This window comes from Mus pahari, chromosome 2, assembly GCF_900095145.1.
Source record: "Mus pahari chromosome 2, PAHARI_EIJ_v1.1, whole genome shotgun sequence".
NCBI lineage: Eukaryota > Metazoa > Chordata > Mammalia > Rodentia > Muridae > Mus > Mus pahari.
Genome location: NC_034591.1, coordinates 26,840,353 through 26,852,366, shown reverse-complemented (window position 1 = coordinate 26,852,366; position 12,014 = coordinate 26,840,353). Strand labels below are relative to the sequence as shown.

Here is a 12,014-nt window from a genome sequence, read left to right as displayed (position 1 = left end):
ACCTACAAACTTCATGTCTTTTTAAAAAATAACTCACTGGGTGCAATTACAGTTGCTACCGGGAAAATAGGCAACTTAACCATTGAGCACACTTCTGGAAAAATTCAAAGGACCCTTGCTTCCCCAGAAACAGTCAACTGCAAGTGTGCTTCAGCTAGTCATTGCCAGCAGCAACTCAGCTAGCTGACAGGAGGCTAGAGATGGAGGGAAGGCATCTCGGCATGATGAAGGCTGGAAAGAACAGCAGAGCCACCTTCATGACACATGGAGACAAGACACTTGGAGTGCTCTCACTGACATCAGAAACAGGATGGCTTTTGCTGCTCTCATTTAATCCATTGCCCACATAGAGGAGGTAGACAAGAGACCGGAACAGAAGAAGTCAGAGCATCCCTGTTTGCAGACAATGTGATTCTACACATCATGGAATAGAGCTTCCACCAGGAAGTCCCTAGAGCCGAAAGCTGCAGGTTACAAAGTAAACATACCAAAATCAGTAGTTACCTTCCTATACGCCCAAAACAAACTTACCGCAAAGGAATCAAGGAAATAATCCTATTTATAGTAGCCTCAAAAAGAGTGAAAGAAGAAAAAACATTAGGTTGGGGTAAAAGTGTAAAATACTGAAGAAATTGAAGAAGAGACTAGAAAACAGAAAGAACACCTGTGTTCATGGATCAATAGGATTAATACTGTAAAATGGCCAAACCACCAAAAGCAATCTATGGATTCAAAAATCACTGCCATCAAAATTCCAATGCAATTCCTCACAGAAACTGAAAAAAAAAATGTATATGAAAGCACAAAGGGTCTTGATAGCCAAAACAATTCTGAACAATAAAAATCCTGACAGAGGTATCATCATTCCTAATTTAAAGTTATACTATAGAGCCACAGGAATGGAAAACCCATCATGGTATGGGCACATAGACAGACACAATCAATGGGATAGAACAGAATACCCAGGTACCTGCCTATGGACCTACTGCCACCTGACTTTTGACAAGGACGGTAAAAGTGCATGCTGGAGAAAAGACAGAATCTTCAACAAACGGTACACGGAAAACTGGACATGTGCTTGTAGACGAGGGGAACTTCACCCTGGTCTCTAAACCCGAAGGAAAAATCAATGGCACATCAATCAAAGTTCTCCAAGTTTAATCTGAAAGTGCTAGAGGAAAGAGGAAGAGGCATACATCAGGACATGGGTCTGGGAAGGACTAAATAGTACCAATCACCAACAAGTGGGACTTCATGAAATTAAAGTTTTCTGTGCCACAAAGTAAACCATTAACTGACTGAAGAGGCATCTACAGAATGGAACAAAAATGAAATCTTGGTGTTCTAGTTATCTCACAGAGGGTTAATGTCTAGATTATACAAAAAACCAAAAAACCCTAAACACCAAGAAAATGAACAATTCGATAACAAGAGGCTAAACCAACCACAGCACACAGCTGCTTACTAAGAGGCAAGCTGGCTTCCTGGGGAAAACTGTATTGAATTGAAATAAAATAAAATATTTCCAAAGTTGTAAAACATCATTTATACTTGTCCGCATGCTGCCTCTTTAGCACTTCATGCTCCGTGGTTTTCAGTGTGATAAACTGTTTCACTGAAACAAGCTGCTCAGCAGACAGTATGTCCTTTCAGAGAAACGTAACGGCCTGAAAGGATTGGACAAAGTAGGACTTTCTGTTGTTTTTGGATCTAGCTCAGAAATAAGTAATATTATACTACGGCAGCCAGAAAGAAAAGAATAGTAAGAATATAATTTAAACGATTCCATTATATTTTTTCCAAACCACATAAACAAAATGAGGTACAAAAGGATGACCATGCAGAGGCAGACTCCTGACCTGACTCTGTTATCCACGGCTCTGACTTCTCTCTACCTGTGATTGCTGGTGCTACACACAAAGAATATTCTTGAAACTCAGAATGAGGTATAGGATGGTGTTCTGGAATGGATACAGTCTTCAGAGTTTTTTTTTTTTTTTTTCTTTTTCTTTTTTTTTTTCTGGTTTTTCGAGACAGGGTTTCTCTGTGTAGCCCTGGCTGTTCTGGAACTTACTCTGTAGACCAGGCTGGCCTCGAACCCAGAAATCCACCTGCCTCTGCCTCCCAAGTGCTGGGATTAAAGGTGTGCGCCCCCACGCCCCGTCTCAGGGCATGTTTTAAATAACCTCATGATTCTATGTTTCAATGATGGAGATCAGTAAATATTTGAGTTTTACAAACAAAACAATATAGTTTAAGACATTTAAAGATCCTACAAAAATGCAGCCTCTGGACCACAATTAAGACTTAGCTGTCTCATAAGTCGGGCTCCTTGCACATCATCAATATGCTGACCCCTTAACCTCACACAATTCATGTACGCTTCACTACGGTTATGAGGATTTAAAGAAAAGTGCCTATTTGGGACTCTCTACTTTCTGTTTTCATCCAAACAGGTAATGAAAATTTAAGACCAAAGCATTGGAAAGTTCTTTTCTTAAAAAAAACAATCATATTTAAGCAGAAAATAAATTGCTATGTATGTTATATTTGGTAAATATTACCCAGGCCTAATGCTGAATTTCTTTCGGAAGGTTTTCCCTTTAATTTGAATGACAGAACATTTAGAGTTAGAGGTTAAATATGCCCGTGGTTAAATACAAGGAAGTGAGGCCAACTTACAGACCTATGTATAAAATGCATGTTATAGTTTTCAAACCACTATTTTCAGATTATTATTCAATATACAAAACACACAGCTCCAGAAATGCTTTTCAGGGAATAGGAAGTTAATAAGACGTGTAGAATATTTAATTTCACACACCGAGCAAGAGGGCAGAGATAAGCAGAATTTTTCTGCCAAAAAAACAAACCTTAAGGAAACGGTTGTTATTGTTATTGCAGTTGCCAGACACTCCTTGCAATTCAGCCACAGTGTTCTAAAATGTTGACAGAAACAATTAAAAAGGGCTTCCTCACAACCCCAAGACACCAGAGAGAAAAACACAGTGGTTCAGTGCTGGCTGGACCACACACTGTCCAGTACAAAGAAGAGACTGCTGGGCCTCTGCACTTGGTTCCCCAGATCGCAGACCCAGGGGTACGTCTCTTTGCATTGCTATAGTCACAGTAATAAAAAAGCTAGCCACAAACAGTCCCAGCTCTTGCTCTCACGGGCCAAGCTGTTTCCAACCAGGAACAGTAAACAGCCTAAGTCAAACTTAGTGTGAGCCATGTAATATTTTCCACACAAAAAAAGATACCTTTGTAAACATCTTTTAATACTTATGCAATCACAGTTTTCATTGCACCTTTCCTTCCAACTGCTACATGTTCATAGAAGCAATAAAAACAAATATTCCCTCGAATAGCTGCTTTAAATTGTATACAATACATTGAAAGATTCTACCAGACAAAGTGTCACAGTGTGATTATAATGATATGAGTTTCTAGTAACAAAAACAAATAATAAAAGAAGTTGTATCTTAAGAGAGAGTCAACTGAGGTGATGATTAATCATGTTATAATCTGTTGCCTAAAGAGAGGTTGAAATGTCACTTGTGATAAAAGGCTTTGCAATGTAATAAATTCTCCATTATCAAAGGATCTTTAAGGAAGTAAAATAATCGTATAACATTAAAGTACTTGTAAATTGACTCCTTTTAACTTTAGAGTGACCAGATTCATTTTCTAAATCAAAGAGATGCAATTGCAGTTAATACTGTCCCTAGACTGACCATCTAGCCTTCCAGCTTTTTAATGTTCTTAGGTAGAAAGATAGCCAAAAATACAAATCACTGCAAAAAAATTCATAACAGAACTACATCACCTCACCATACCAACTGAACACTGACAGTTACAGATTATAATGGAAGATTAAATGTTGTTAAATTTTACTTGAAAAAATTTACCATGCACCCAGAGCTTCATTGTATGGTGTTGACTGAGGGGTTCACTGAATCCTCCCTCCATGGAACAGTTTCAATTACTGTAGAAAGTAACAAAGAAGGAAGCAAAGTAGAGACAAGACAAGACAAGACAAGACAAGACAAGACAAGACAAGACAAGACAAGACAAGACAAGACAGAACCAATGAACAAATTCTTTCTCTTAAACCCAGAAATGCTATCCCTCATTGCAGATGTGCATGCATGTGAACCTTTGAGCCTTCAGCTCTCTATCTCCTGCTCTTTGGGGAATCAATCCCCCCATCCTCTGGCCTCCAGGCAGGGTCACTTTACTTGTGTTTTTGAAAATTTCAATGGTGAGCACAGAGTGCACAGAAACAGGAATGCAAATTCAAACAGACCTGGCTGTTTGCTTATTGGAAACTCTTCTAGTTTAAATATTTGGAGAAAAGCAGAAGCAGCAGAAATTTAAATAGTTTGAGGATTATCTATACATTTCAAATTCTATTAGAGCATGACTTATAATTTCCTAAAGCGTTACAGCAGATGAACAGAGGCGTAAGTAATACGCGACAATCTCTCCCTTCACAAAGAGCTAGTGTCCTTTAACAACTGCAGGAAATATTTCTCACATCCAGATGTTTCCTGTACAGCCAATTCAAGCAACCTGTCAACGTGATGTGCTCCAAGTTAAAATGAACCCTGGATAATTTGATCAAAACCAGAAGTGCTGCACCATCCTGTGGGCCAAGCTCATCTCTGTGTTCAGTTGGGAGGGAGCTGCCTGCACTGGGTTGCTCTGTATGGAATCAGGGGTTCCTGGCTCTGTCGAGGGAAGGTCCCAGGAGATATCAGCAAATGAAACGACTCTAAATTTGAAATCACAAGATGATTCCATGAGTTATAAGTGAAGCGGAAAGTCAAGCAACTGATTGTACGTGTTCAGGGCCTGTCCTAACAAAGATACGCAAATCTACAAACTGCCCAATTATATAGGAAATTAAATTAATTATTCAAGGCCCATCTATCCACTGGATAGCCAATATTGGTCTTTCTCATTTCCTTCAGATCTTGGTCATTTTACTTTCCATTAACAGAGAAAGGGGGTAAACAGAAAACAGAGATAACACTCCAATCCTCCAACTTAATATTTGGTAGTGTTAATTAAAACTCTGGATCAAGCGCTAGCCCTAGAAGCTGTAACCGCGGAGTGAGTTCTAACTGTTCATACAGCTTTTATCTCTCCTGTGAAGATGGAATGGATAGCTGCTCTGCCTGTGCCTGCAATGGCCAGTGCTGTGGACCCCCGAGAACGGTTCTCCGTCAAGCACAAAGCCCGGCCGACTTCGAGGAAGTAAGTGCCACTTGCATTAACACAGAAGGCTCCAGACTTCAACTGTCACAACCCGTCAAAGGGAAAGAACACTCAACTTGATCCTTTCTGTAAAGCATTTCTGTATCAATTAATCTTCCCTTCGGACTCTATGTAGATGATACTTATGCATTGCTGCCTACAGTAAAGCAAAGGCCCAAGTATTCAATGCCCCTATTATGAGAAACACAAAACAAAGGCTCACAGACCTGAAGAACTACAAGAAATGCCATCACTCAAAACAAGGATCCTCTTAACATCTTTGGTTGTCCAGTTATTCTGTGTGTCTGAATAGAGAGAGCTATGAGGAGTGTCCTGTGTGCCCCATCCAAACACAGCATTGAGGGGTGTCCTGTGTGCCCCATCCAAACAAAACATTGAGGGGTGTCCTGTGTGCTCCATTCAAACACCACATAGAGCACGGTGCCCTGGGGCTCAGGCTTTGGGGCCAGGGAGAGCACCAAGCTGAAATTTGCTAACCACTAGTGTAACCACTAGGGAAAAAAATCTTGGTTACTAAATTTACAGGGGGAAAATATAATCTCTCCAATGCTTCAGAGGTTCAGTGAGACTGACTCCTAGACAAGTGTATGATCCTAGTTTTTATGCAATCATTTTCCCCCTAAAAATATCTGCACAAGTGGCAATGAACTCTGTTTGTTTTTGTCAAACACCTAAATAAGCCCCACATGAAAAGAAGAAACTTCGAGTGATATTATGTCCCTAAGTATGCATGTTCATCAGACTCATTCATTCACTCAAGCTAAGAAATTAGAGGAAAATCTGTTCCCCCACCCTTTTTTCCTCTCCTCTCCTCTCCTCTCCTTCTCTCTCTCTCTCTCTCTCTCTCTCTCTCTCACACACACACACACACACACACACACAGAAGAAAGAGACGGACAGAGACAGAGACACAGAGACAAAGGCAGAGACAGAGACAGAGACAGAGAGACTCTAAAAGCTTCAGTTGAACTTTTGGGGAGCTAAGTGTGACTAGTCAAATCCTCAAAGTACCTGCAACCAACATGATTATGAGCTATAAAACTTTTACTTGAGGAGGTTTAAAATGACTGGGTTCTCTGAGTGCCAACTCTCTTACTTGTAAACCTCTCTTTAACTAAACACAGGAAAGCAAAACAAAACTTTACACCAAGCTGACCTTAAGCTTAGGGTCCTCAGGCATCCTACCTGCGCTGTCTTTATCGGTGTCCTCCCATAACTGGCTCTGGACTGGATGATGTATTAAGTGAGAAGAACTAGGCACCAGAAGGAATTCTGAGATGGAGCCTAATGTCTGTATTTTACACCCAAAGACAGAGTGGAGAAGGAGCCTTAGGTGGGCCTCTCCTTTTCTCACCACTTGATATCTTCCATAGTCCCTAGACCATCAGATTCAAAACCTTTCTATTAGTAGAGAGGCACCCATTTAAACTTTAGAAAACATTCTATAATCCTAGAGAAGGCTTGCAGCCCAGGGAATTCTGGTAAGCCATACAACACTGGAGCCGGGAAGTGAAAACTAGGCCAAGGCTTTGACATCTTGTGTTTAGTTTCAAAATCTTAGATAATATATTTTTAGATTTAGTATTCCAGTACAATAAGAAAATTCTTGCCAAATGTCCTCCACGAGTGCAAACTGAAATGGAGGAAACAATTGTGAGAGACTATTTCCTCCACGGACAATCATTCTAATATACTACTCTTTGATCTAAAGGTAACTGATGCCAAATGGAGTGGCTACACTTGTAATCACAGAAGTAGGGAGGCCGAGGGCAAAGGGTTGCTATGAGTTCAAAGGCAACCTGGGCTTGCTTGCACAGAGGGAGAACCTGTCTCAAGAAACAAACAAAAACAGAACAAAACAAAATGTTAATCTATATGCCACCTGCAATGGAGAGTGAGCCCTCATTATACCACAAACACATGAAAACTTCATATATATAGGTTAAAACATGCTAAATTCACTAAACATACACTGGAAAGACCTAAATGTCCCCTCATTAATCTCTTTCTGTGTCCTCGATGAAAGGAAAAATAGAGCTTACATAAATAATACACTTAGATTAGCAGAGGTTGAAGGTATGAAATATTACTACGCTTATGACAGTCTTTAAAATAAAAGAATATTTATTTTATCTGAGCATTTACATATTTATGAAGTATGAAATACTGCAATTAAATCATTGATGAACGTTTTGACATGCCCATATGAAACATATGCACATTTTGAAGTGTTTACAATGAAGTGTGCTGTCCCAGCATATCAGTGTGCCCTTGGCTGTCCCAGCGTATCAGCGTGCCCTTGGCACTGACATGAGACATAGCCTAGAATCTGCATCTCATTACAGCCCAGAAGGATTCCAGAGAGCTCTGTTCCCTTGGGGGTTAGTGTCGACTCATTAACTGGATCTCCTACAGAGCTCCGGATGTAAGACCGCTCCAGTGTATACCTGTGCCATGGGACATGCACCAGTCGAAATGCTTTGCTCTGTACTGTGTGAGCACAAATCACTGTGAGCACATCCAAAATAACTTTCTCTTCCTGAGGTGCAGGGGAGCCTATGGAAAGCCTCAGACATCTTCACTGCTTTTCTGTCTGTTTGTGTATGTGTGTATGTTTGCATTTAATGTTTTACTGGCTTTTCCAAAAGAAAAAAAAAGTATTACATACTACTTTTAGGACACTTGGAAATGATTATAAAAAATATAAAGCAGAAAGAAAAACCATGTAATCCAACAATCCAGCAATTACTTATCTGGGTTCTCTGAATGCTTGTTTCTAGGAATTTCTCTTCAATAGTGTGTTAAAAGTTAAGACTGATTTGGTTCCCCAGTGTTCACAGACACCAGGAGAATCTCAGGTCCCAGTGGCCCTTCTTTTCCGTGAGGTTGAATTCCAGCGTGGTGTAAATGACACCTTCCCTAGGAAATGGCAAAGAGCCCAGGACACGGGAGCAGCACAGGAGAGGTTCAGGAAGGAGGAGAGCGGAGGTCCCTACCTCATCGTCATCAGCGTCATACTGGGCATAGTGACGTTCCAGAAGCTCCCGCTGCCGCCGCTCTTGTTCCAGGGTCTGGCTGATCAACTGGGCAACCTCACTCACTTGTCCTGGTTTTTCTCGTCCGATAACGAATCTGCAGGAAGGTTAATGGAAACGAGTAGAGTGCAGTCACAAGAGCTAATGAACATGGTCACGCTCAAGCGTGCAACAGGCTACTAAGAGATACTATGACCCATGTACTTGGTACAGCTAAGGGGTGGTAGGCTTATTCAGCAAGATAAGCGACGTTATACACATAGCTAACAAAGTAGAAGAGGTGTGGCAGTAAAGACTGTCCATGAAGAATAACACCCTAAGGAAAGTCATGATAGATGTCATCTAGTCTGCAATACTTCACACAACTGATGACTTAAGAAAAGGAAACCAGAACATTGTTTCCTGTATCCAATGACCTAAAACATTTCTATAACAATGTCCCACAATACTGCAGAAAAAAAAAAAAAAAAACCCAAACAAACAAAATCAAAAACCCAAAACAGAACTGCCTGAAAAACATTTTGCAGTAGACCCTACGCTGAGTGGAAGAATACTGATTTTTGATACATTACAAAGTAAGAGAAATAGAAGAGTTTTGCGCTCTCTCTCTCTCTCTCTCTCTCTCTCTCTCTCTCTCTCTCTCTCTCTCTCCTGTGTGTGTGTGTGAGTGCGCGCGCGCACGCGCGCGCGCACGCGTGTATGTGTGTTGAGTGGGTACATTAAAAAGAGGGTGATTCAAGAATTGATATTAATCTTATAAAACACTGAGTTAAAAAGGAAACTGGAAAAACATTAACTTTCTATAAGCCATGTCGTCTATGATCAACCCTTGTAAGTAGAATGTGGTTTATTTCACATTACTTTCATATTAGTATATGAATCTATTTTTCTAAAAATGCAAATAATATGTCTAGTACATGGTTTCTAAATATGAGTATCATTATTTGAAATGTTACACTTAGTCTTTTCTACACTTAATTGATAAATATCCCTTGATTATAGGATGTTTTTTTAGTCCTTCTTAAGTAACACAGATGACCATTTTCTGAGTAAGGACACTGAAGACCAAAGCTTTCGTTCTTCGTTGCCTCTTCCAAGTGCTTTCACGTGGCTTCAAAAAAGACTTAGCTCCGACATAAGAGCAGTTGCTTGTTATCTCAGTTGCTGTTGGCAGGCAAGTGTAAGCAGAGCCTACATATTTTTGGTCAGATACAAATCATCTAGAGGGTGATGCATCTATTTAAAGTGTTTGGCTCAATAAAAATGACAAACACACGGGACTGTGAAAATGCGGGGACCATTAACTAACCCAAAGCATCTCCTCATACTGCTTTCCAGAATCTTCACTCTGGTTCCACGATAATCTTCTGAAGTTTCAGTTAAATGGGACTGCAGTGTATAGTGAATGTCTTACTGTGCACGAAATATGCTTGGCAGAAATATCCATCCATTAATAATTCAAAAATTAAGATGGAGTTCGGATGATATGCATCAAGTTATTATAAGTATGTGAGCCTTTATAGACAAGCTTTCATTCTCCTTTACGCATTACTAAGAATGCAGTTGAGTCAGAAGTAAATGGATGTGTAACTTTTCAAACAGTTGCCAAGTTGTCTTATGAAGAACGGGGTACCATTTCATAGTCAGCTCACAATGCACAGGAACCGCATTTGCTGCACATTCTCACCCACACCCGGTACAGACACCTTCTGCAGGGTCAGCCACTCGGTGGGTGTCTGCTGATGTCATTGCTCTCATGACAGGGACCCATTCTTTCACAGCTTACCACTCAGATCTCTTCTTTCAATCATGTCTTTCAATCATGAAATAATTATTTCAAAAATTTTGTCCATTACTAAATGTGTGTTATTTATTTCTATGATTGAGCTGACATGACTCAATATGTTCTGGTACATGTTTGGTCTATGTATCCTACAGACAGAAATACACATAAAATGTATACATATGTACTTATGTGTTTAATCTATTATCCTCTCCCAGTTTATGCTTTCCCATCTCGGCTTTTCAAATTATGTCTACAATGTTTTCAAACAGCCGTCAGTGTCTGTTTCAACAGATGAGCATCTACATGGGGAAGAAATGAATTCAGACTTACAATGTGATGAAGTTGTCTAAGCTTCCCAGCAACTATTTGTCAACACAATAATAAACACACAACTGCTGATGGAATACTGAGTAGCTTTCAATGAATAAACTGCTTAATGACATCAAAAATAAATTATGTCTTTCAATCAATTCTAATTCTTAAGAATTTTGCCACTTTATGATTAAATTTTTCCTATTTTTTCATAAATTTCAAATTATTTCTTAAAGTTACATATGATTAAATTTTTCTTATTTTTCTTAAATTTAAAATTGTTTCTTAAAGTTAAATTTAATTTTCAGGCATAATGTGTCATAAGGCTGGTTTCTTTCTTTCCAAACAGCAAGTAATTTCAACACCATTTGTTAAAAAGACTTTTCTTTACAAATATTGAATTACTTGACTACACTGTTTCAAATTAGTTGACTCTACATTTGTGGGGTGATCTCTGGACTTGGCAGTCTGTTGCATAATGTGTTTATAATTCTATCAATACACCACTCCCATGGCTGTTATACAGTAAACGTTGCAAGTGAGTGAAGAGTTCTTGACCTCCGCTGTCTTTCCTCTGCATTTGCATGTAAACTTTATAATCAGTCTCCCAGGTTTCCCAGAGCCCACTGGGATTTGTTCTGGAGTTACTTGGAAAAGGAATCTTGACAATATGAGCTCATCTGGTCAGTGAACACAGAACACGTCTGTCTTTACTTAATCGTTACTTTCTCAGATCCAAGGTCTTAACCAATTTTTGTTTTATCTCCAAGTAGTTTGTGATTTTTTTTTTTAAGTTGTAGAATGTTGAATAAAATGGAATCATAAACACTTCCCTTGTCTTCTGCAATCTAGCTAAACTGAAGCACCATTTCTGTGAGCTTTCATTAGGTATGTAAGGATTTTTCTCAGTAAGACTGTATTCTCCATGAAGAAACACATTTTGACTTTGTGTTAATTAGGGTTTCATTGCTGTGAAGAGATATAAAGACCAAGGCAACTCTTATAAAGGAAGCCATTTAATTGGGGCTGGTTTAGTTTTGAGGTTCAATCCACTATCGGCATGGCAGCATGAAGGCAGACATGGTGCGGGAGAAGAAGCTGAGAGGTCCACGACCGGCATGGCAGCATGAAGGCAGCCAGGAAAAGACTCCCTTCCTTCCTGGGCAGAGCTTGAGCATCAGGAGTTCTCAAAGCCTGCCTACACACTGTCATACTTCCTCCCACAAGGGCACACCTATTCCAAGCAGGCCACACCTCCTAATAATGTCACTTCCCATGGACCAAGCAAATTGAAACAAAGGAGTCTATGGGGGTCAAACCTACTTAAACCACCACAGACTCCTTTCCCTCTTTTCTGTTTGTCTACTCATTACAAAGGTTTGACAGTATCTTTGCTTTTTCTCCCCTCTTCTATTATAAAATGTGAACTCTGGATTGCCAAAAGATGTATAGGATGAACTAACTAAGAGATAATATAATGTCTATGATAAGATAATTACTAATGGGCTGGTGAGATGGCTCAGTGGGTAAGAGCACCCGACTGCTCTTCCAAAGGTCTGGAGTTCAAATCCCAGCAACCACATGGTGGCTCATAACCA

The 12,014-nt window shown here is 39.8% G+C and overlaps 1 protein-coding gene across 12 annotated transcripts in view; it reads right to left on the bottom strand.

The window, feature by feature from the left end:
- Ppp1r9a (protein phosphatase 1 regulatory subunit 9A) overlaps positions 1-12,014 on the bottom strand; it is a 265,351-nt gene that overhangs the window by 80,135 nt on the left and 173,202 nt on the right. For 8 of the 12 annotated variants that reach the window (XM_029534515.1, XM_029534522.1, XM_029534512.1 and 5 more), the window contains exons 6-7: positions 8,280-8,415; positions 2,874-2,939 (exon numbers count right to left, since the gene is read on the bottom strand). In XM_029534515.1, the coding sequence (XP_029390375.1) occupies positions 2,874-2,939; positions 8,280-8,415 (202 nt within the window). The remainder of the gene's footprint in view (positions 1-2,873; positions 2,940-8,279; positions 8,416-12,014) is intronic. The other 4 variants (XM_029534538.1, XM_029534541.1, XM_021190961.2 and 1 more) reach the window with 1 other exon arrangement.